At 39.1% G+C, this 25,256-nt stretch overlaps 3 protein-coding genes across 4 annotated transcripts; 1 reads left to right on the top strand and 2 right to left on the bottom strand.

Annotated features, from left to right (window-relative positions):
• Positions 1–682: 682 nt before the first annotated feature.
• On the bottom strand, positions 683–4,779 carry LOC102716407 (protein NUCLEAR FUSION DEFECTIVE 4-like). The gene is made up of 3 exons (XM_015836813.2): positions 3,791–4,779; positions 1,533–2,458; positions 683–1,272 (listed from the first exon to the last, which is right to left on the bottom strand). Exons 1-3 carry the CDS (start codon positions 4,124–4,126, stop codon positions 771–773), a joined length of 1,764 nt encoding a protein of 587 aa, XP_015692299.2. The 5' UTR covers positions 4,127–4,779; the 3' UTR covers positions 683–770.
• A 4,496-nt stretch (positions 4,780–9,275) lies between these two features.
• On the top strand, positions 9,276–12,920 carry LOC102716126 (mediator of RNA polymerase II transcription subunit 30). The gene is made up of 3 exons (XM_006653268.3): positions 9,276–9,669; positions 10,123–10,200; positions 12,297–12,920. The coding sequence occupies exons 1-3, from the start codon at positions 9,304–9,306 to the stop codon at positions 12,393–12,395; spliced, it is 543 nt and encodes a 180-aa protein (XP_006653331.2). The 5' UTR covers positions 9,276–9,303; the 3' UTR covers positions 12,396–12,920.
• Positions 12,921–14,139: 1,219 nt separating this feature from the next.
• LOC102710969 (calmodulin-binding transcription activator 4) lies at positions 14,140–24,110 on the bottom strand. Of its 2 annotated transcripts, XM_006652149.3 has the most exons (12): positions 23,822–24,110; positions 21,834–21,959; positions 21,624–21,739; positions 20,338–20,426; positions 19,885–19,936; positions 18,674–19,169; positions 17,751–17,875; positions 17,137–17,544; positions 16,376–17,058; positions 15,336–15,927; positions 14,860–15,189; positions 14,140–14,552 (listed from the first exon to the last, which is right to left on the bottom strand). In XM_006652149.3, the coding sequence occupies exons 1-12, from the start codon at positions 23,829–23,831 to the stop codon at positions 14,544–14,546; spliced, it is 3,036 nt and encodes a 1,011-aa protein (XP_006652212.1). In that variant the 5' UTR covers positions 23,832–24,110; the 3' UTR covers positions 14,140–14,543. The 2 variants fall into 2 exon arrangements, with proteins under 2 accessions (XP_006652212.1, XP_040379655.1); XM_040523721.1 differs by lacking the exons at positions 21,834–21,959; positions 23,822–24,110 and having other exon boundaries at positions 20,338–21,404; positions 21,624–21,713.
• Between the last annotated feature and the right edge of the window lie 1,146 nt (positions 24,111–25,256).

Here is a 25,256-nt window from a genome sequence, read left to right as displayed (position 1 = left end):
ACAATGTAGACGAGCTGTTGTAGGTCATCCTTAAGGTTGCACTTCCACAGAAATGATAATGTTCAGTAGCAGCTAGCTAGCAAGAGCAATATAGTAGTACTCCATAACACACAGAGTTGCCAACTGATGTGATACAGCTTCACAAATCAGAATGGAATTAAAACCATAAGGAAGGTACAATGTACTACTAGAATTTACAGCTTTTCATATAAAGAAGCTGTAACAAGAAAAGCTAGTCAAGGTGCTCACTGATGCCCCAGGCCCCAATCTGGTTTGATTCTGGAATCTCATCATCTTGCAGCTGTTCTTCCAAACTAAAATTTATCTAGACCAAAGAACAACGGAAAGCTATGCGAGAAGGAACATTATAATGTTGCATGGAAGAAAGCAAAATAAGCAACAACTTAACTTTTCAGCTTTGCTGAAATCATTCAACAAAAGGACATATGCATTGCTACTAAAAGTACCACTAAGAGATTCATGCAAGGAAATATGCATGAGTATGTAACTGTTGGCTGATTACAAGTATCAGACTCTTATAAAGAATGCCCCATGATAATTAATTTATAGTGCGTGTAAACTTCCACCTGGAAATAACTATTCTTACAATACAAGCTCTGAAATGGTCTGAAACTTTACAGGTAGACTTAACTTTGTGTAACCTGAATCATATACGCAATAATACAGGTAAACTTTAACTGTGTATCTTGAATCATTTACGCAATAATACAGGGAACATGGAACAGAAGGGGGGATTCAACAATTAATTGTCAAGTCCGGACAGCTCGGTAGAGGTTAGCATACACTCGTTTGGTCCTGTGAACAACAATTAAGCTCAGGCCAGCTCCAACAATGCAAAATGCTGACATGATCAGTGAGCTGACAAAGAAGCAAACAGGTCCTTCACACTTCAGAGGCCCCTCTGCGAGCAAGTTCATGTTGCGAAGTGACTGTCCAGACCAAGAACTCTGGTGGTGTGCTTGTTTCTCAGCTTCATAGTCATACAAGTTACTAGCAATAACTCCTGAGAAGATCAGTGACCCTGTGGGGTTTGCTGCTGTGAGAAAATTGTACATCGCCCCAAAGTGTTTTACTCCAAAAAGTTCAGAGACAGCAGCTGGCACAATAGCCCAATGAGCTCCATATCCAAGCCCAACCAAGAAGGTTCCCACATACATAGTTCCAGGCCAAGCCATTGCAAAGAGAAAATGGCCAGCAGCCATCAGAATCTGAGCAAAAGCCAGTGCTATGTGTCTTGGGTATGTACGTTCTCTGAAAGAAAAATAGTAAGTACATATATGGACAGAATATTAACAATTGGTATTAACTTGTAAAAAATAAAAGGCAAACGGCTATAATGCTTAGTGGCAATTCCCTTGCTCTATTTTTGTTCAATTGTTCACACTGATCACCAAAATAAAGAAATTTCCAGTTTTAGCGGCAGCCTCCTATACCATGAGATGATAGCAACAATTTTTGAAGGTACTAACAGTGAATGATAGGCTAGATTGAAGATAATATAGTGTCCCCACCTCACAATATTCTCTGAGAAGTAGCCACCTCCGACACGACCAAGGAAATTCCATATGCTCGTCAATGAAACAAATATATGTGCATCCTTGAATCCAACAGCCTGACTCATCTGACCCAGATTGTCGATCACCGTCAACCCTGATCCCGAGCCAAGAAGAAGTGATAACCAAATTAGCCAAAAATCAGCCTTGACCAATGCCTGCATCAGGGTGAAGTTCTCCCCACGGTGAGGACGCTTCCTGATTCTAACGCCACCTCGTGCTGCAGCTTGCACTAGCCTGGCCTGTAATTCTGCAATCCTCTTCCTCCTTTCAGATGGGGGTAACGAGTCAATTTCTTTAGGTTTCTCCTCATCAACCTCACTTAAAAATACATCTGGCTCCTTTTCTTGTGAAGTACTTGCCTGTCCTTTTGATGGTTCAGCAAGTAGTGCCTCCTCAATTGGATTTTCAGTTTTCGACAAAAATGTCAAGGTCAGAGGAATTGCAATTGGTAAAATAAGCAGGATGAAAAGAACTACCGTGACAAAAACAACCACATTGTCACTCAGTTGCACGAAATCTTGAACGAGCATGACACCGACTAGATAGGAAGCAAGGAGCAAACAAATGGTGTAGATGAACATGAAGCTGTTATTGTCGGATGGCCGCACCTGACGGTGACCTCCAACAGGCCTAATAACAAACATCAGGCCAATGGCAACCAATGATGGCCCAACTGCCACCATGAAGACAAGTGTGGCGTGGTCAGGTGTGTGCAATACTGTATACAGTTGAGTCAGAATAGCGCTGCTAAGGCCGGCGAATCCTTTAAGGATACCCACTGTAGGGCCCCTGCTCTTTGGGAAGTTCTGAATGCATGTCACAAGTGAAGCTGTGTTGAAGTATGTCTCACCATTGGTTCCAACAAAGATAAGAAGACACATCTGGATAAGGAAACAGTGAAGATTACATTTCAGCAGTAATATAAAATTGTATATTTGCTTAAGTTGGGTACTTGTATTATTCATTTGATCATGAGGAATTGGGGAAAATGAACATGAACAGAGTACAAGATTCCTCATTTTCTTCATAAAATTTTGTAGTACCAGGTTGTAACATCATTTGTTGATTAGTTTTCATTTGAGAAGTCAATGCAATTTTTCACAATTATTCCTGTTGTTACACATATAAACATGTTCACATGTCATGTTAAACCAGATCAATTCATAAATCTAAGAAGTATGAAAACAACAGTAAAAATAAAATAGTTCTGCACAGCAAGCAACAAATCCTGATTGAACACTCAATCCCTCATATTCTCTTTAAAAAATCAGGCAACTTATTTTTATAAACTAGCAGTTTACTTACAAGTTATAAGCACCACCAGTCATCCACTCAAAGACCAAAACCTGGCAATGTTGTATGCATACTCATAACAATATAATGCATTCATGCACTATACGTGGCGCAATTACTTCTACTTCCATGGAATTTGGATGGACACATCATGCTAAGTTTAGGAGGTCAAACTTGACTAGTCACCGGCCGAAAAGGAGGTGAAAAAGAAATGTATATAAGCAGATCAAGAGAGTTTGGTTACAGAAGAGGTTACTTCTGAATTAAAATGAATCTCCACCGCATTAGCGTTGTTATGAACATGAAGTCAAATATTGCCAAAGAATCTGGTTACAGCTGAAGAAACAAAATGGATACAGACGAGCAGCATAAAGTGACAAAGACCCCCAAAATAAGAACACAACAAGAATATATCATCGCTGGTCCAGAAATACACTCATGTGATTGGTCAGTTTCACAAGTAATCCGATGCTAAAAAAATCGTCCATGTTCCCTACACTTCTGATCTAATCTACGATCTATCCTACACGCCATTTTCCACATCCCATCCTATTCAGTTCAAATTATTTAAATCATACGCTTTGCTGTCACCATCTCATATTAGGCCCACCTTCTTCGCAAACAATTCCTACTACTCCTTATCCGATCAAGCGCTAAACAATCACGGCAACATTTGTTCCCGGTGAACATACAATTTGATAAGCAACAAATTGACAACTTGTACCGAAATTTAACAAGCATCCCCAGAGTTCATCCATGGACAACAAACATCATCAGTATAAGACGTTGCTATCTCTGAGTTTAAACTCATCAATCAAATCAAGGATTTCATCGAGCAATCAAATCCACGAATCAAATCAAATCAAATTAAATTCAAGTACAAATCACCAATCCATCGCAAAGACAGGGTGGGCACGCACCATGGAGAGGGGCAGCGCCGGCACCTGCCTGGTGACGATGAGCCACAGCCAGCCGTAGCCGAGGAAGTTCTGAGCGGCGCCGATGAGCAGCATCGCCCACGCCGGCAGCGTGGCGGAGAGCGACCCGGCGAGGAAGCCGACGCAGTCCCCGAGGTCCTTGGCGACGCCGAGCGCCGCCACCTGCCGCTGGTTGTAACCCAGCGCGGCCTTGACCACCGGCGAGATGGCGCCGAAGAGGTACCCGATCCCGGCCATGGACTGCAGCCACATTGCCGCCACGAACACCAGCCATCTGTTCGTCGAGAACGCCCTCCACCTCTCCCCGACCTTCCCCATCGGATTGGTCGCAAGAACAGCAGCAAGACTGGATTTTTTTTTAATAAAAAGAATCACTTTTTGCTTCTTTCCTTACGCTCGAATTGGATAAGCAAAATGGATGGAATTTATTTGGCCCTCGATTAATTGCCAGGAGCAAAGAACAAACTTCCCCTTGCTCGGATGGGAACTAAATACCGGCGCTGGGTGATCGACGACCTGGAAAGAGCGCTTCTTTGTCGAAGACGAAATGATTAGTGCGCCGGGAAACAAGCAACGAATCGACAGCCAGACACGGATAATTGAATTGAAAACCTTGCAAAGCCAAGAACTTTATCAAATGCAAACAGAATGCAAAAGTCCAGGGGCAAAGCGCGCGCAATAATCCGAGCAGCACAATATATCGATCTGATGAGACGCTGGGTGGGGGACAAGCGCAGGCAGAGCCACCCAATAATCAACAAAAGACCTAACAACACAAAAACGATGTTGGAGGAAAGCGAGGCCAAGAACCTCTCTTTCCGGGGCAAAGAGGAGGAGACACCAATCCGCCCTCAAAAATCTTATGGTGTCGAGGCAGCACGAAAATAGCAATGGAGGGATTGGACAGGAAGGAGAAGGAGAAGAAGAGACAGGCCGGAAATGGAGAGGACTTTCAGGCCCTCAGCTGCTGCTGCTGCTGCAGGAAGGGAGGCTCAACTGTTCTTCTTCAGACATTTTATACGGATGGATAGGAGCTCCACCTCCACGCCCCCGATGATGTCGGCCCTCTCTTCTGAGGCCCTGTTTAGGTCTAAAATATTTTCAGCCAAAAACATTATTGAATCTTTATACATCTAAATAGAGTATTAAAAGTAGATGAAACGAAAAACTAATTGTATAGTTATGTGAGAAATAGTGAGACAAATTTTAAGCCTAATTAGTTTATGATTAGTCATTAGTGCTACAGTAAACCACATACGTTAATGACGGATTAGTTAGACTCAAAAAATTCGTCTCATGGTTTTGAGACGAGTCGTGAAATTCGTTTTTTCATTTGTGTCTAAAACCTCTTCCGACATCTGGTCAAACATTTGATATGACATCCAAAAATTTTTATTTCCCCAATTAAACACCCCACCCCTAAATCGCTCGGTGGCGATGATTGCGCGATACTTAAGAAGGTCAGGTGCAATCCAATCCTGTCCAGTCCAATCTTGCATGATGTGCAGTAGCAACTTTGGGCGTTATCTGATCTGTCCATTCTTCGGGTCCGACCGTTCAGAGGGTGTCTCCATTTCTAAACCGGCTTCAGCCTTCAGGTTTAGCGAAAGCTAATGGCGGCCAGCAAGGGCTATTTGGAGTATATTTTCCTCACCTCAAACAGGAATGTCTTGTTGTCCTCAACTTTTTCGATAGCGGTGGAGGAAAAAAGAAAGGAGATGAGGATTCTTAATTCTCGTAATTCAGTTTTGTGTATTAATTTTAGGTATCTTTTGAAGATGCCCTCAAAATAGGTAATTTGCCATGCGTCTTTTTACTGTTAATATGGTTTAGGCACGAGCTTCTCCGGTCCTCTTGATGCTAGAAGGGACACCCTTCTTTTGCCATAGCCGCTTTCACCCATCGGCCTTAGTTCCATATACGTTGTCCATGAAGTGTTAGTCTCCTCTGTAGATTTATACTTGGGCCACCGTCATCGTCTATCTCCTCGCCGCATCGATATATTCCATGCCTCGGCCTCAGGGGACACCTCTTTGCTACATCGGCTTTCTAAACCATTGTCATCTCCTCCTCTTCCGTGATGCTAGGACAACGCCCGCACTCTAGCCAATCCACTCACTACTAGCATATCTCGTCATCTTGGCTTGACCTAACGACTCCATAGTCGGAGCCACAGATTGGAGAGGAGGGGCAGCTGTGTGTGGGGAAAGGAGAAAGGAGAGAATGGGAAGAAATTAGGGCTAGGGTATATATGGGTAAGTTATTAGTCCTATTGGGCCAAATTTAACTGAAAATTTGTATTTCGGAGCCCCGCGGAAATCCTACGGTGATTTTTTCCGTCCTTGGCCCCATGGGGCTCCGGCCGATCCCCGGTCCTGTCAGGGAAACTGTCATCCTAAATGTTCGTCCAACAGCAACCTTTCTACTCCCGACTAGTATGAGCCACGTCTCTCTATAGAAAGATTGCTGTTGGACGAACATTTGTTCTTATCTTTTGACGTGCACTAGCGGTCCCTAATTGTTAGAGGCGAAGCTAGGTAAAAATGTCATCGGGGTTATCTCCATTGCATAGCATAGAAAACATATATCGGAACAGTGTTTTACTAGAGATTTTAGGAATTTCGTCAGGGTCGTCTGACCCCAATAAACGGGCCTGGCTCTGCCCCTGCTAAATGTGAATCACCCTATATATACCACTTTCTTTTTTGTATTTTAGAGACAAAATTTAAACTTTGAACACTTAATTTTAGAGACTAGTTACTGTATATTTTTTTATCGTAGGTTATTTTTCAGTATTTCTTTTCAAGTATATGAGGGCACGCGTATAAATTATTATGGCTTGAAATCGGCTATAATCCAAACAATACATGTTTACACACTCGGGAGGGAAATGCAACACAGATTTGAAGGTTATAAATTACTTTTCCGTTGGGCCCAGTGATTGATATTTGATACGATCCTCCTAATCTCGCAGAAAAAAAAATACCCCTCTAATTGTTGGTCATAGGAAACAAACTTCATGACCGGGTCAAACTAAATCATTTCCATACAGACCAACCAACCAGCTAGTTACGTACCAGTGGAATATATATACTTGCAAGCATTTGCCGTGCTGATTAGGATAAAGCATAGTCGCTAATCACATGCTTCGTCTCTCGCTACACTTGAAAGGAAAAACAAATTAAGCCATCTTAATTAATTAATCCTCACGAGTTGATACCGATACAATGCACAAGGAAAAAGGAATTACGTACTATTTGTTTCGCCGGACAGGTCTTATCATACACACACTTCGTATCTGTTTTTTTTTTCTTCCTCGTGACATTAGTTCATTTAACGTGTGCTGAGTCACATCACGACACATTAAAAGTCGCAGCAAGTTTGTGCATGCAATTTGCATTGGATTAACTCAAAGCATGTCTCTCTTTTTTTTTCATCACAGGTTAGATGGTTAGATCGAGACGTGATCGTTTGGAAACAGTAGACGACATATTTATAAATAAAAAATAATTTAAAAATAAAACTTATATATATATTCTTAATATCTATAAGACTGAAAAATAAATTATAATAAAATACGATAATAATTAATTCTAAATTTAATGTTAAAAATTTAAATTTTAGTATAATGTATAAGTCAGGTGTAACGGCCCATCCACGTGATTTCCAGTCTAGTCCAGCAGCCAATATGGGTGTGAATGTGATATGCCTCTGCCTCTTCGGATGAAGAAAAGTTCGATGTAAACAAGAGGGCTTATGCTATTATTATCCCTAGTATTCCAATCGTGTTCAGCAAATATTGAGTTTGAAAACAAAATGATGATATTTCTTAATAAATGAAATATGGATATGAATAGCGGTTGAAGGGTACGTGAGGATAAAATTAGACGAATTTTGAATAAGATCAAAGTGATTGTTGAGGCAAATAGTATTATAAATGACGTTAGAAATACTTATATTTTGATATAAGATTCGAATATTAGAAATACTGATATAAGATTTAAATATAAGAAATATTTATATTTTGAAATGAAGGAATTAACTTGAAAATATATTATAGCATGTTTTATCACAAGGTCCTCTATTTCTGGAGAAGCCACCCGGCTGGTGGCGAAGGAAATATTTGGTTACGAAAGGAGTCAAATTTGTTAGGTTAAAATATATCCATCATTCCAAATAATACCTAAACGACAAGACTTTTTAGTTTTATTTAAATTTATCTATTGACGAAGGTATATAATAAGTCTAGAATTAGTAATATTCATATAAATCTAAATAATATTAAAGAATCTTATATTATAAAATTGATGAAACACGTAGTTTGAAGACGCCTCCTTTACTTTACCTGTCGTTTACAAGAAAACCTATCAAAAAAGCATACAAGGGAATCCACGGTTATGAACCATCTCTAATAGTCTCCTGGAAATTAAATTTTAGATTGACTAGAGGTGGTTGTTTTAGGTGACCGTCTTTAAAAATGACGTCTCACATACATACCTATTATATGTAACTTTTTCATATATGGTTAGACAAGTACAAACGTTATATTTATCGTTAAATTTTAACTACTATAAAACACCTTATTTTAACAGGGCTATCAACGTCTATTCTAAACCTGGCACTGATGGGGTCTCTCCCCACCCACCGAACATATGTCGTGAACATGCAACTAAGATCCACACTTATTATTGGTTCCTATCCGTGCCTATTTTTAATAAGAATTGGAACTAATGAATAGTCATTTGTGCCGAGTTCTTGGTGAGTTGACGCTCATAAGAGGAGTCGAGCTAAGCAGATCGCTCATGGCGTATATTGAGACTTTGAGGCAACACACATCATTCTCCTTCCTCAGCCTTTCTTCGTGGGTTACTTCTCATGGTTGTTTCAGTCTTAACGCCTTAAAATATACTTCCTTCTTTCCGAAATATAAATATTTATAACATTTAAATCTTATCCAAAACATAGATATTTCAAACATTATTCACGATACTGTTTATCCCATCGATCAATTCAAAATTCTTTTTCATTTTATCGCTCACCTATATTCCTACCCTTATTCATTTCTCATTATTAAAAGATAATGTAGTCCTTTTCTTCTTAACCTTAATCTCTATTTAAAAAATACTCATATTTTAAGACACGGGTGATATAAACTAGGACGGCTTGGCTACTACCCACCTAACCCAACCCCCTTTACCGCTAAAGGTACTGGGATGGGCACGGACCGGTCCACGGGATTCCTCGACCATAACCCTCAAGAAACAGCTGGCCCACGGCCTACCTCTGGCTTGGGCTCAATATTAAAGCCCAATAACACTGATCCACTGATCAGACCAGAACTTGGGCTTCGATCGTTCGGCCCAATACTAACATGCCTTCTTCTCGGCCCGGCCCAATAAATGGATTGGGCTTTTCTGGCTTAGCTTAGTCCAGTCCACTTCTCCACGCAGGCCAGAGGCGGCGGCGAGCGCGGATCGGCTAGGGTTCCGGCGACGATGGCCACCGCGGCGGCGCGGCGGCGGCAGGAGATGGCGGCGGAGGGGCAGCGCCACCTCGAGGAGACCATCGCCGCCGCGTTCCAGATCCTCTCATCCATGAACGACGAGCTCTGCAACCCGTCGCTCTGGTCCTCCTCCTCCCACTCCCCCGCCGCCGCTGGCGGCGGGCTACACCACCACCACAACCACGCTGGCCCCCCTCCGCCGCTGCACTCCGCGGACTCCGACGCCCCCGACGCCGCCGGGGGTGGGCCCGGTGGCGCGCCGGGCTCCGGCGGGTCGCTCGACGAGGCCAGGCACCGGTACAAGGTCGCCGTCTCGGCGCTCCGCGCGTCCATCGCCGCCGTGTCGTCGTGTGCCCAGGTGAGCACGCCGATTCAGCCGAGATGACACGCTCCCATCGTCTTGTATCCACCGTCATGTAGGTTATAGTCATCGTATTCGTATAGGGGGGAGTTGAGCTTCTAGTCATCTCGTGGAGATTGTGAAGCATAACGTGTTCTTGTTGATATGAATGAAGTTAGCAGTACATTGCAATGTAAGGGAGCCCAAATAATTTCTTGCAATTTACTCTAATTATCTCTGCAAAGGAAAACATCTGATTGTTTATACCAAGTAAGGGGATGTTGCAAAGTGTGTTCAGAGAGTAATGTTTCAATCAACATGAGTCCTTACTGTTCACTGTCACGAAACAAAATGAGCAATTTTATATGATTTTAGCGGCAAGTGTAATTCTGATGTGTAAAATATGGCGCTGTTGACAAAACCTCAAATAATAGTTACCTCTCTGTAGTGATGTTCCTGTTTTCTTTCTAGGAGATGGGATCGACAGAACACAGTGCTGATCAAGCTGAGATTGAGAGATTGGAAGAACATGCATCTTCTTTGAGAAAGGTACTACCTTGAGAATGATCTGTTTTCAATATAATCGATATTGGTTTGCAGTATTCAGGATTTTACCCCGAACCAACTTGTAACCAGTGCTTATTCAGCCATGTCAATCTGAAATATTCCCCAAACAACATGTTTTGAACTAAATGTATATAAATTTGTTCCTTTTATGCTTCAACCATTTGAATTTGAAAAGTGTTTAGAGAAAGATGGTAATCCCCAATTTTTTTTCCTGAAAACTTTGTAGCTTTCCATGCACCTTTCAGAACTGTTACTCCCTCCTCTCTCGGCGTGAAATAAATGTGACCAGAGGGAGTGTTCTTTTTTTTTTTTAATTTTTATGACCATCATCCAGTTTCACAAGCTCGGATATTGTGTTCCATGTAGTGCTTTGGATAGTCATGTTCATTCTGTTCAAGTTATGAACATCTTGAGCTTTTCTGGCAATAGTTCGTGCTTATTATATTTATCGTTGTTTTCCTTTTTGCACTGGACACTATATGTCATTATCATTTGCATACTTGATTTTGGCGTGCTAGTTTAGAACTTCAGTTTTTGCGTATCCACTTTTGATGCTAATTTGGGTTATTTAGTAGTACGTCCTTTTCATCCTTTGTATGGCTGATGGCTGTAATGTCTTGGCAAGTCTCAACCCTCAACAACTCCTTATCTGTGCTAAATCACGAATTCACGATAGAGGAAACACAAATATTTCTCCTTTGCGTAAAGTTGTATAGATAAATAGATGTGTGCCTTTTTTGCTCGAAAACGCAAGAGCCATGCATTTCATTTCATTTCATTAAGGAGGAGAGGAAAAAATGTACAAAAGAGCAGTTCATAAAGGCCCGCTCAAAAGAAAAAAGAGGAGAAAACCCAAAAAGGCATTGCCAAAGCAATGCACAACCTGCAGGAGCTAAGCTCCTAAGGGGAGCGACCGGGCTAAGAGTTCGTGAAGAGCTCTTGCCCCAGCAGTGCACCATAAAATACTCTCTTGCCACAGCATCTAGTACGGAGACAATATTAGGTGTGGCATTATTGAAGATGCAGTCACTCCGGTGTTTCCATGTTTCCCAAGCCACCAAGATGATCAGAGAGTTTATCCCTTTCTTAGCTTCCTTATTGACACCTCTGACCACTTGAAACCACTAGCTAGAGAAACGCCTTGATGAAGGTTGAGGTGCTGAGGCTGCCATGCCTATCTTTTCCATAACTAGATACCACACCTGACGAGCGAAGACGCAAGACACAAGGATGTGTTGTATTGTCTCCTCCTCTTGATCGCAGAGAGGGCAAGCATCCGGGTGTGACATCCCAAACTTCTGAAGATGATCCGAAGTCCAACATCGGTTATTCATCGCCAGACACAGAAAGAACTTACACTTAAGAGGCGCCCAAGTCTTCCAAATTCTCTTCCATGGGGGCAAACCTTATCGGCCCAAAGAAATAGGCGTGGTAAGTGGACTTGCTTTTGTAGGTTCCTGTGTTCGGAAACCTCCAAGTGTGATGGTCAGGGACATCATGTTGTAGGATTACTCCATCAACTAGGTCACATAGCTGCAGGTATTCTACTAACACTTGTATAGAAAGGCTTCCAATAATGTCACCAACCCAACATCTGTTTGCTAGAGCTTGTGCAACCATATGCTACTTCCTCTGCTTCTTCGGGCCCATTCAGCAAACATTCTTCCCTGAAGCCATCGGTCGGTCCAAAATTTAGTATTTCTCCATTACCTACTGCAGTCACCACTACCTAGCTCAAAGAGTGTGTGGCTTATTTGGTTGGTTCCATTTGACTGATTTATTGAGCTTACTGAGTTTTATGTATATAGTGTAGCAAACAAGGTTTTCTAATGCTTTCATTGCATTCTTTTCTCCTAAAAAATTCAAAGCATTTTATTTTAAACATTCACTACAATCTCAGTAAAGCTGATCCTGTGTGTGCTAGTTCATATTTCTATGCATATGTCCATGATATCCTGATATGTGGAAGTTGAATTCTCAAGCTAATGGCATCTAATACATTTTTTGTTCTAACCTAGTAATGTGACATTGTTCTTTGATACCGTAAACCAATCTTAACAATAGGATTTTTACTGCAGGAAATTGAAAGCAAAAACAAGCATGTAAAGCTTCTCATAGACCAACTCCGTGATTTAATATCGGACATATCAATGTGGCAGAGTCCTTGTTCAGTGTGAAATGCCATTATTACTACCTTAGGAATCCAAAATCACAGCAAGAAGTATGTCAATGCAAAACTGTATCAGCTGGCCTCCTCGAAAGAGAACAGAAGGAATACAATCGGATTGCAAAATACAATATTGTAATGTTTTTTTCTTTCAAAGGATTCAAAAGGCTGATTATGAGCAATGATAAACATGTGCTAACTGAAACAAACATCTGGTGCATATTGCCCACCAATTTGCTTTGCTATAGGACTAGATAAGGATCTTATTTCCCTGGACGCTGAACCTGTACTGATGTAGGCTTTTTGGTGACCATGATTTCTGTTCTTTTTTTTTTTGGTTCTCCAATTCGTGTCCTTACCTGCAATGTAAGTTCTTCTGTTACACTGGAAAAAAAAACTAATTCTTAGAGCAAGTATAATAGCATGCTACAAGCTGGCTAAATGCTTACGTGGAGGAGGGAGGGAAAGAGAGTAGTGGACTGTAATTTTATAGTCAGCTTGGACATAAGAACCAATTAATTATATGAGAGTGACATGTGAGTTTTATATTAATGATAAAAAACTAAAAAGAATACTATAAAAAGTCTTATAGCCAGCTTGTTGGCTATATTATTAGCCTTGCTCTTATTAGTAGCTCGGCCAAATACCTTATTCAGCTTTTGTGTACGAGGTTCAATTATTAGTATTCAGGGGAAGTTTGGATCCAGAGACTTTTTTATAGTCCTTGTTATATCAGATGTTTGGACGTTAATTAGGAGTATTAAATATAGATCTAGATCGATAACAAAACTAATTACATAATTAAAGGCTATTTCATTAGATAAATTCTTTAAGCCTAATTAATTCATAATTAGCAAATGTTTACTGTAGCATCATATTCACTGATCATGGACTAATTAGGCTCATAATCCACATTTACTACTTCTAATTAGTATGAAAATATTTGATGTGATAGGGATTAAAAAGCCTGGGAAACAAACACCCTCTTAGGACCAAGGTTCGCAAAACCGCTCGGCTTTCTCGAAACTTGTGGTGGCTGGTCTGTAAAAATTGAATGGTTTTAGCTGGTTTCCATACAAAGTTAGTTTTTACCCGTTCTTGCTTGTTTTTAACAAACCGGTGGGGATCAGTTTTCACCTCCCCGAATGAAAAGGTAACGGGTAATCCTACCTAGAATATAAGTATTTTTAATATTTAAATCTTATGGTAAAATATAAATATTTCTAACATGGTTCATGAAACTATTATATTATCAATCACTTTTAATTCAAAATTCTTTTCACTTTACCCTATTCAACCAAATCCATTCTTTATTTAGTACTCCATGCGTCTCATATTAAAGGGGATTTTGACTTTCTATTTGCAATGTTTGACCACTCGTCTTATTCAAAAATATTTAAAAATATTATTTATTTTGTTTATTATATTTTTTATTATTAAAAGTAGTTGAAGTATTACTTATTAATTTTTATATTGCACTAAATTTTTAAATAAAACAAATGTTAAAAATTATAAGTGAATAGTCAAAATCCTATGTGAGGGAGTAGAATACATCATAGTTTCTTCTCAATTTTAATATCTAAGTAAACAACATGGAGATGTTTAGACAGAGATAGTATATGCGTAAACAAGAAGCTGACCGGTTAGCTCAAGTGACAGGTATGAAACTTTGGGCCTTTTCTTCAATTTAATTCAGGGGTTATGTAAGTACCAGTTTTAACTCTAGTACTAAAACTTTAAGGGACATTCTGCAATACACAAGTTTACATTCCAATATTCCATACTGCTAGTCAAGTACAATATGCAGTAACCAAATCCTACTACACAGGCCTGATCTTTTTCGATTCCCCCCTCGAATTACAGGCTGTATATAATGCTCCTAAATGACAATAATTTACTCAGAACATTAGATAGATCCATCAGGCAAAGACTGTACAAACTGAACACTATCAGGCTACTCTTTCAGTGCATGAGGCTGTCGATTCCTGTTAGTAAATCACTGTCGAGTGTTGGTGGCTGCAGACTACCTATTTCCTAATTCATTGCAACAGCTCCATGATCGCTCCTTGTCTGATTAATTCTTTGAGTGCATGAAGTTGTCGATTCCTGTCAATAAATTACCATTGTCCAGTGTTCATGTCACCTCATCTGATGCACCCTATTCAGCCTGCAATTGTAATCAGGGTGAATTAGAACTTGGATAAGCAAAACTGAATGTATTTCGACGATCTGCATAGCTCCAAATGGTATTTTTATAATAAAATTTATAGTAACGAACTTATCATTACATTAAGCATTATCCAGAACTTAGATACAACCAGGTTTGGATTTGGCCCCTCAAGACAGATAGATATATCAATATTTTTGTTTTTCAAATGTTTCTACTAGCAGAATTACTTTCCTCAGGTAACATGGGTTATCATCATCATAGTACAGAGGTTCCGAGCATTGTTAAAGCCATTTATGCTACTTACAGTGGCTTGTCGAAATTCCTCAAGCATTCGACGGTATTGCATCCTTGCTTCAGGAGAGTCTACCATGGACAACACTCTTGACATAGCCTCCTTGACTGATTCATCAACCTTCTGCCGACGAAACATCTTGACCGCCTCATCATCATTGAAGTCGTCATCATCATCATCCCCATCTTCCTCTCCTGCTTCAGTCATTGCTGTTTGCTCAGCTCGGAAGCCACGTAGACCATGTCCTTTCCGACGCCACCTCAGTATCACTTTCTCTAGCACACTTACCGTGCTAACAAAAGTCTTGTATTTCTTTCTCACTTGATGGCCTCTAACATGAGCCTGTACAAAGGATGGGACGTAAAGGTAATTGCGCTTGTGTGTACAAGACAGCTTGACAGAGATCAAGAAATTAAAATTTCAATTCATGTTTCGATGACTTCAAATAGGAAAAAAGGCTCTGAACCAAACATTTCCTATCCCATTACCTGTATTTTAACTGCATTTCTGCGCATGTTGAGAAAATGTCTGCGTCCCTTCCAACCTTTGTATTTCTTCTGAATTGATACGGCTGCTTTGTCATAAAACTGACCATTTGGAGCAAGAGATTGGTAATACGACCTTGATGCAGCTGCAAGTTCATCGATTTCTTCTTGGGTCATCCCATATTCATCCTTAAGTCGGGCTGTCTTTTGTTGTCTCTTCCTGAAAGAGAATGCACGGAAAGCATTTTGAATGCGAGCAGCTGCTTGAGCCGCATTTCTCACGGCTGCCAAAGAGTCCTTTAACGAGAGCTCATCTTCTGTACCACCATGCAGCTGGGGATTCCTCTGAGATATGCTCTCTACTGCTCTCTCCGCTTCAACCACAGCTGATCCTTTTGAAGTGTCAGTCTCTTCTATAGTGAGTGATGCAAGATAGGTAGTTAGTGACACTTCTGAAAGATAGGCTGCAAGGCCCATGTGTCCTCGTTCAGAAGCCAGGAATGCTGCTGTTTTTCCCACTGGATCTTGTGCAGTGGGATCTGTGACTGCTGGAGCGGATCCACCAGCAGCAAGAAGTGCAGCAACCATCTTTTCCCTGAAACAAAAAAAAAAGGACCCGGTCATAATGATTTGGGGAAGGCAGGTAAAAGTATGCTACCCTTTCACAAGAATTTACACTGTCATAGTGGCATGACGGATTTTGTGTACATAGTGAACCCAAAATAAGTCCAAAACATCTAGGAAACTAAAAGTAATATTTCAACTTTAATGTAGGGTGAATGTTTATACTATATTATGTAGGCCTTACAGTTGGCTATTTCTTTGTAACCGAGTAATTGCCATCAAGGGTACCAAAATACAATCAACAATCAACTAACACTACAATTTTGATTTCTAACACAAAAGATTGGAGAACAAAACAAATATCTTCAGTAAAAAAAGTATTTCTGTATGTGCCTCCTGTCCATAAGAACTATCATGTGGAAATTTCTGGTTAGCCAAAATGTAACAGAAATCAACAATGCAGTATAAGTTTTGATTACCTTCCAAAACAAGCAGCCCAATGAAGTGCTGTCCATCCATTTGTATCACGAAAATTTACACCAACACCAGCACTGAGAACTGAAGAGAGTGCCCACTCATAGCCTAGTGCAGAGATCAAGTGTATAATACCCTGCTCATGCTTGGACAGGGAACAGGCTGTGCCATCATATCCTTGTAGCCTAACTGATAACCACTGCTGCAATTTACTTTTAAGAAGTTGCTCCATAATCCAATCAGTTACATTTAATGGATTCTCACATCCTCCTTTGAGTTCATCTATCAACCGCTGCCAGTGCTCATCATTCATCTTAAGTTTTGGACACTGTCCAGACTGAGGATCACTATTTGAATTGACATGACTTCCATTCTCACACAATAGCATTCTTACAAATTTTGCAAGAAGTAACAACTCTTCGATAGACTTCAGAGATCTAGATGATGGTGGAATGTCTAGGGAACTAGAAGATGTTGACTTTGTGCGGAACTCAAAGTCTTTGACTTCACTGCAAATTTCTCTATTTCCAGAGGTAACACAGATTGTTAGTTTCCCGCTACTATGTAATGGTGTGTGGCAGCGTAGAACACCTGGCTGAACAATTTCAACAGGAACCTCACTATCACCAAACATTACTGCCCAACAGGAGCTTGATGGATCAAACAAGAAATCTCCAGTAATGATGACCTGCAGTAATGAGAGAAATGGAAGAAATAAGAACAGTTGATGTTAAAATGTCAAAAAGGCTAAAGGTTTGTGGTGTACCTTGGTGATCTCATAGCAATACGCCCAGTCCGGAGACACCTCACGGATGCTAAACCGCTGCTTTTGACCCAAGGTCAGTCTTGTATTTTCACCAGAGGACAATGATTCAAACTGATGATGGTCAAATAATAACCCAGATATTTCAGAGCCATGCGAAGTGCTTTGAAGTGTTAGAGGCGCTGTCCTTTTCCAATCTGGGTTCAGACTGCTCTGAAGACTATTTTCATGAGCTGAAAGGGTATAATCGCCATTGTTTACTTCTTCTCTAGTCACATAGTTATAAGATGGTGAATCAATATCTTCTGGTCCTAAAAGAAATCTTTTAGCAGCCGAAATTTGCTGCATATCACTATTGTACAGACTTCCTAGTGGCTGATATTCTGAATTTTGTGGATAGTGGGCACCTGACTGCTCATGAGAAAAATGAGAGGTATCAACACAGTTCAATGATGGAAATAAACAATCAAAGTATTTAACCAGGAACACTCCATAGATACCCTCTTAAAAAGGAAACAGAAAATCATCTTAGGCTGTTTATAGCTTTGCCTGCATTATAAGAAATCATTTGTTCTACAATGATGTGGAAAAAAATTGTAAAGGAGTAAATTCCTTGCCTGGTATATAGACGGAGCTGGAAAACCTGAACTGGATTGCAACACATCTTCCCATGATGATGATATTCCCCTACCTAAACCATTTTGCATTTCCTCTGCTCGAATTTGTTTTGCTTGGTCGTCACCTGAATAAGGTAGCAACACAGTCTAGCTTTGTTTACAAATATAAAGTACTGACTATAGTTAACTTGGTGTTTGGACACCTAACAACATGATGGCAAATTGGCAATATTACCTCTAGTAACCATAATAGTGCATGTAGAGTCGATGAGGCGTTTAAAATATACAGAAATGCATATAATTAACTGGACATATGGTACTTATTGTAACAAGACACAAGTTTTGATCCATAACAAAATATTATTGCAACACAAGTTGGCATCAAGTCCTAAAAGGAATAAATAAACACAGTAAGGGAAATAAAAAATAACTAAATACCTATAGAATTGGATGAATCGATGGATCATATTTCTGAGTGTTGCTCCCTCCATTGATTCTCATAAGACATATTTTGATTTCAAAAAGTCAAATCTCATAGATTTTGACCAACAATTAGTCAAATTACAATTTACAAATACATTTACATAAAAAGAATATACAAACACACTTATATTACAAAGCGATTTCATGTGGCATTGGTTTTGAAGGCATAAAGAGCATATTTTGTGAGATATTAATGGTCAAAGTTTAACCTTAGACTTTTGAAATCAAAATATACCTTTTAAAAATTAACGAGCCACAATCCAAAGGCTACAAGTGCATACATTAAATTACCTCCTAGAGAAAATGTGGCAAATGAAGCAAAAAGATGCCATTTTATCAAATTCCATACAGTTTGATGCTAGACTATAAATTGTTTGCATAAAACATGTTCAGAATTTTGATCTCATGTGAATTTAGCTTTAAAATAAATGTACGAGTACCTGAAACATTTGTGCTTGCATGACCACGCTGCCTATCTGGAGCTTCAATATTTGTAATAAAGTCAAAAGGCTGTATTTGGTTTACGTAAATGTAGTCATCATCTTCATCATCACCCAAGCTTAATTGCTCAACAATCTGCTTCAAAGCTCGGTTGAGCCCAGATTTATTGGTTGGATTACCATTATCTACCCGGCAAACTTCAATATTTTGCTCCAGGCTACTCTGGCCACATGCCGGTCCACCCACTGCAATTGACTGGCCAAGCTCCGGAATGCTTTGCAGAATACCAGTGTCATTGTTGTACTCATTGTTCGCAGAATAGGAACTTACCTCTGTTACAGAGCTCAAATTAGAATAACTCTGACGGGATTCACTACCATCACTAACACCAGAAGTGGAACCAAGATATTGGTTTCCATATGCAGCATTTGGATGACTCAAGACTGAAAGAGATTCTGCTGGCCCATTCAATAACGATGCTGAATTATATCTACCCTGGTCAATGAAACAAAGTCTCAGGCACACTGACATAGTGACATGGTGGATATGCTCCTATCGTATTTCAATAGAACTGCTGGGAACCCAAAGAAAATTCTGTTGAATCTCATGTGAACTTCATATTCTATTCAGACTATGATGAAACACTCTCTGGAATGGTGAAAAACAATCATGGAAATATTGAAGGTGCCAGACAGTATATGCAAGTATTGTGCAATCATAACTCAAAGTTTCTTATTTATTTGGTGTTCTTTCTTCAATATTGCGAGGGCACTGTACATTCAGATGTAAATGATCACAAGTGGACATATCTGCTCATCTGCTGTCAGATTTAACCATCATTATGATAGTTTGAATTTACTGGATTCTGGCATGAATTGATGGCACTACATATTCTAGAAATCTGCAGAACAATGAGCACTGAAACGATGATCTGTTTATGACTCTTCATTCTTTTATGTGATGACAAAAACTGCAGTATCGATCTAGAAATTGTCAGAAACCCAAAAATTTTGGTGAGTTCTCCCTTGGGTCCTGACAGAAATTAGTCTATTCTGTTTTAAGGGAAGAAAAAGGCAACGGATATTTTGGATGCTACATGAATATCTGATTATGTCAATATCTATTTGCAGTGAATGCCACTTGCCAAATTAACACAAAAGTTTGGGGAAAGGTTAACATGTATAGTTCAATACAAAGATTCTGCACATACCTCAGCTGCTCCTACTTCTCTATATTGTACCAGCACAATGTGTTCATATGCACTGCAAAAGGGGAAAATGTGTATTATGACAATGCTAATCCTCCTTTTGCATAGGGGCACTGTTACGGTACCTTTTACTAGTATCGGTAGTAGTGTAGTAAATTTCAGATCTAACTATGTATTTTTATAAGTATATTAAATATTTTATCTGAAACTTTGGTAAGATATATTTATCAATTTATCTATTTTAACATGATATATAACACACAAAATTATCCCAAAGTTATATATTTTAGTTCAATTTTACCCTTATAGAATTTCTACTATAAGGGTAGATATGACGCAGGGTATCTTGCACTAAGTATCTTAGCACAATTGCATCTAAGTAACCACATAAATAGCAGTTTACAGTCGATGCTTTTAAAAGATTTTGAGCTAGATGAAGGGCAAAATTAATATTACGGTTCCAGCATCCAGAAACATCGCCTCTGAAAACATGGATTTTGCTCTCCGTGGGCATAATAACAACTCAGAGCATCAACATTTCCAACCTGTGAACGTAAGAATATGTCATATACTTGTATAAAATGAAGTGCTCAAAGACGCTGGTTAACAATTCAATTCTGAAGTTCAGATGAAAAAAGGGTGTGCATCCAATAGCCAAAGTTCTTTGGCTAGACTAGTCAATGGGTACATTTAACACACATTTTTTTCCCAAGCAACATGTATATTATACTAGAAATAAGCTATATGCAGGAACTATATGATTTATTTGTTAAATACATTTATAACTTTTGGGACTTTAAGTTGCCTGCACTTCTAAAGTAAGAGAGGGAGATGTCACCCCTCCAAAAAAAAAAAAACAGAAGAGAAAAACATAGAAAAAGAAAGGGAAGTGTCATGAAATTGTTGGTACTTGGAAGTACAAGTAAATGTGTCACATCTTAATAACAATGTTGTAACCGAACACTTTAGCTACTGATACAGGTCACAGTGGGCAAAGAAATATCATGAGCTCCACAATTCACCTTGTTCTTCATAAAAGTGATAAGAAATGATACTGAAGGGTAAAACATTGTTACATGCCATTAGCACAAAGTCCTAACAAAGTGAAATTGCATCTTAACTGGGCTGGGCTGATTGTAGGGCAAGGATCCAGCTTTGCTTCTTAGCACAACGAATATCCATGATGCTTTGCATCATTGATATAGTTAATGGCTCAACTTTAAAGTGATGCCTTTTATTATTAATATAGATATGACTGTTAATAGAGCAAGCTATCTAGGACATAATTTCAAATGAATGGATTTTGCAATCTTTACTACTTATGATATTTCAGTTTGCGGTACTGAAGGTCCATTCTAAGATCCCACCACCCCACTGTTGCACAAGCACTCCCTTTTCTCCCAAGCTCTTCCCTGCTCCCATTTATATGCTACTGCCATCCTCTCCTTCCAGTTGCCAATGCATCCGATGTACCTCCCCCTCCACCTTCGGTCCTCCTCACATGATTGGCCACCTGCCTTGTCCTGTGCTACCAGGTGTTGCCACTGGTCAGTAATGATGCATTGTATCACCGATGCATTGTATCTTTGGTTTTGGTGCCATTAATATTCAGTGTACATATAATTCTAGGTATAGTTCAAGTACTTCAACTCAACATCAGAAATAGAATCATCCCAAAGTTCTTGACAGACAACAAGTTCAGCAGAATAATGTGACAATTAAGTGAGCTTTAGAAAAGAAACCTTCAATCGTTCATGAGCCTCCCCAACAGTTCTTCCATCCTTTTTCCTCCGCCATGCATGTCCATCTCTCCGAAAATACCGATTCACACGGCGGTTATAGATGAATAGAGAACCACCTGGACAACAAAAAGGACTGTCAATGTATCCTCGTAAAGAGGGAAGTATCGGACTAAAACTTTGTAATTACAGGACAAGTGCAAAGTGCAGTACTCGGTGGCTTCTTTGGCGGTTCGGGGGTGATTGGGAACCTCTCATGATTCTGCAAGATATAGTAGACTTCAGAAGGCTTTAGCCACCTGCTCTTTGCTTCTTTATGAAGCACGTTGATGTCAAAACCTAAAATCCGAGAAAGAAGATGGTAAGATAAGCTAATTCCTAATTATATGTACTAAACCTTGGGCTTTGTGTGTCTTTGCCAGGCTATCCATTATCTAAATACGTGCACTAAACCCCACAGTAAAGTATGTATCCAGCAATTGGCTGTGTGCATCCTTAGTAGATGCAGATGCTAGATGTTGTTTCATTGTTTAATAAAATCTTCCTACTATCTAAGAACATGAATCCAATATTTAGCAGCTAAGTGCTCCAACTTGGTTTTAGACCATCCACACTATGTTGATCCAATGGATAGTATTTGCCTTACCTCATTGGAGGTAATAGATCAAAAATTACGAAAGACAATTTTTTCAACCTGCTATAAAAACACTATTGCATATAAATTAATTAGTGTAACAATAGCCATAACATTTTTTGTCATATTTTCACATTTGAATGATACTTCTCGAAGGAACCTATTTTAAAATTTTGAGCGTGTGTGTGTGTGTGTGTGTGTGTGTGAAAACTAAATCAGAATTTTAAATCTTTGATAAAATCCAGTGGATTTCAAGGCATAGTATGAAAAATCTGAGCTGTAGATTTGATTTCATTTCACGTAACCAGATTTAACACATCCATCATATATATTTTTTTAAAATATAAATGTATTGTGATGAATTTCAATATTTTAATTCATACTTTTACCTTCATTTTGAGAACCTTTCCAAAAAGTTATATTGGAGTCATACAAGGACCTGCAGGCCCATTCTAAATGACTGGTAAGAAGTTGCAGTCTAGTTGCACCCATAATGTCTGCATGCGCTGTTAGTTTAGAAGGATGACTATAGTAATGCTTCCTTTTTGTGTAGAGATTTGTTAGCTAGGGGGTTAAAGAATATATTATCACTATACAAAAGTAATAAAAATTCAATGGCTAGGATTCATCCTTAGCTCTTACCACCCTATAGGTAATAAGTGCACCATAAAATGGCTCATTTGTAGCTATTTATTCATCATAACGAGTAGAAACTCCTCAGCTCAAAGAATTTATTCATCATAACAAGTAGAACCTCCTCGGCTCAAAGATACTCCTACCTCCGTCCCTAAATGTTTGACGCCGTTGATTTTTTTAATGCATATTTGACCATTCGTCTTATTCAAAATTTTTATATAACTATTAATTATTTTTATATCATTTTATTTATTGTTAAGTATACTTTTATGCATATATATTACTTTATATATTTTATAATTTTTTTTAATAAGACGAATGGTCAAAACGTGTATAAAAAAGTCAAACGGCCTAAGGGAGTACAAAAGTAACAAAACTTGAGGGAAAAACCTAATTAACTTTTCAGCAGAAACAGGAGAATGGAATGATTTCTTATGGAAGAAAACCTAAGGATTGCACACTAAGACTAATACTGTGAACGCTGAGATTAGTGAAATCCTAACTCAAACACAACCCTAAAAAAAGCATCTTCCCGAAGCCGCAGAAACACACAGTTCAACCAGAAACAAAAAAAAAGAGAGAAAATTAGTTAATAACCCCTTCCGATGCCATGATGGACCACAGCCTGATCAAAACTAAGTACGCAACCTCGAGCAACAACAGCTTTTGTTTACTCAAATAGAAGTAAGATAAACAAAAAAAATTGGAGTAACCTAAGTTCAGTAAAAAGTCATACATACACCCAATTTGATCAATTGAAAGAAAAAGAAAATCCGCCATCAAATTGCTCACACAAACTTGCCAAAAACACCATCCTTTTCTACTCCATGAACTTGACAGCATAAGGAATCAAGAACCCACGGTCAAGAACACGACCTCTCAAGTCTCCAAAAAAAAAAGACTCAAGGGAAACGATGGGAGCTCCACTTACTCAGGCTCATATTCACTCGCAGTCGCAGAGATCCAGCAATCCCCAAGCTCACATGGAACTACAGAAGAGAAGGACGGCCTCAAGAACTCCAAGAACTGGTCCAAAGCCCCCCGCAAGAAGCTCCAGAAGAAGAACGGTCAGCTCCTCGATTCCTCTCCTCGCACGCAGGCAGGAGACAGCAAGAAACTCTCTCCAAAGGCGAAATCTTTGATTCAAAGCCGCGCGAGAGCGGAGACGACGAGGAGGGAGGCGGAGGTGTATCGGCGCAGGGGGAGGGGGAGGCGTGGAGCTGCTGCGAAATGGAGAGGGGATCGGCAGGTTGCTTCCGCCATTCGAGACAGAGACCGTCCTTCTTTTGTCCCCTTGCGTTGTCCTTTAAAATTAAATTAAATTAGATTAAATACTCACATAGTATTAATTAATTAACATATGACTGTAGAGTAATGACCAAACTGCTACTGCTCCTACTAATTAAGTGTTTTTGTTTGTGTGCACATGTGTTCCTTTCGTATTGTTTTTTTTTTCACATGCATGATGGCTTCATATGTCATATGGATGATAAAAGAAAATTATTTAAAAAATTTCTTTTTTAAGAAAAAAATGGTTTAGTGGCCATATATTGCATAATGAAAGCACCTGAGGTAAATGAAATGAAAAATGGGAAGGCAAGAGATATGTTGAATTTGGGATTTGAGAGGAGTGGTGAGTGATGATGACTGGAAATCTGGTACGATTGGTCACTCTATCACCATCTGATTGGGAAATGGATTAGTTGTTTCCTCTGTGAGAGGGCGAGGTTAGGTGTCTACCAAATTAAATTCTTATGCAAATATATTTAAGATTATCTGAAAAAATAAATATATTTAAAAACTATTGAAATTGATCATTGGTACCAAGAAACGTGAATGATCTTGATTGAGAATTCACCCGTTTATTCTGCAACCATGAGAGCATCCCAACAACTCTTTTATCTCATTATCTATCCTAAAAATAGAGAAGAAAAGATAAAAGTAGAGCTCCAATAAAACATCTGTCATATCCTTTATTTTTAGATGTCATCTATATCAGAAAAGAGAAACTCTATATTTAGATATTCTCTCTATCCTTCAAAGAGATATGGATGATGTCATATATGGATGATTTGCTGTAGTATAAAGAGGTATAAAGGATGAAACTATTTTAGATAATTATCCAAATGAAAATATGATGACCAAATTTAGATGAGCCGAATGCTCTTAGTTTTACCATGGTGTGCTAATTACAGACTGAAAGAAAATATAAACAAAAACAGAAAGTCACACTTTTACAGACAAAAAAGGTCACCACCACAGACAAAACCATTAATTTTGTTATGATGTGCTAATTACAGACAAAAAGATCAGCCTTCATTCGATGTTTCGCAAAAACAATATATACAAAAACAGAAAGTTACTCT

The sequence above is a fragment of the Oryza brachyantha genome, chromosome 4 (assembly GCF_000231095.2).
Source record: "Oryza brachyantha chromosome 4, ObraRS2, whole genome shotgun sequence".
Lineage (NCBI taxonomy): Eukaryota > Viridiplantae > Streptophyta > Magnoliopsida > Poales > Poaceae > Oryza > Oryza brachyantha.
The sequence above is the reverse complement of the archived record's forward strand: the minus strand, read 5'-3'. Positions and strand labels throughout refer to the sequence as shown.

What these genes read in the sequence shown, in the direction of transcription:
- LOC102716407 (XM_015836813.2), bottom strand. Translation starts at nt 4,126, where the DNA reads ATGGGGAAGGTCGGGGAGAGGTGGAGGGCGTTCTCGACGAACAGATGG. An exon ending in CGGCGCTGCCCCTCTCCATG is followed by an intron (nt 2,459 to 3,790) that starts GTGCGTGCCCAC and finishes TTCCTTATCCAG; the next exon opens with ATGTGTCTTCTTATCTTTGT. An exon ending in TTCTCAGAGAATATTGTGAG is followed by an intron (nt 1,273 to 1,532) that starts GTGGGGACACTA and finishes TTTTTCTTTCAG; the next exon opens with AGAACGTACATACCCAAGAC.
- LOC102716126 (XM_006653268.3), top strand. Translation starts at nt 9,304, where the DNA reads ATGGCCACCGCGGCGGCGCGGCGGCGGCAGGAGATGGCGGCGGAGGGG. An exon ending in CCGTGTCGTCGTGTGCCCAG is followed by an intron (nt 9,670 to 10,122) that starts GTGAGCACGCCG and finishes TTTTCTTTCTAG; the next exon opens with GAGATGGGATCGACAGAACA. An exon ending in ATGCATCTTCTTTGAGAAAG is followed by an intron (nt 10,201 to 12,296) that starts GTACTACCTTGA and finishes TTTTTACTGCAG; the next exon opens with GAAATTGAAAGCAAAAACAA.
- LOC102710969 (XM_006652149.3), bottom strand. An exon ending in TGTTTCTGGATGCTGGAACC is followed by an intron (nt 19,937 to 20,337) that starts GTAATATTAATT and finishes CCCCTTTTGCAG; the next exon opens with TGCATATGAACACATTGTGC. An exon ending in TGGGCTGCTTGTTTTGGAAG is followed by an intron (nt 15,928 to 16,375) that starts GTAATCAAAACT and finishes TTTTTGTTTCAG; the next exon opens with GGAAAAGATGGTTGCTGCAC.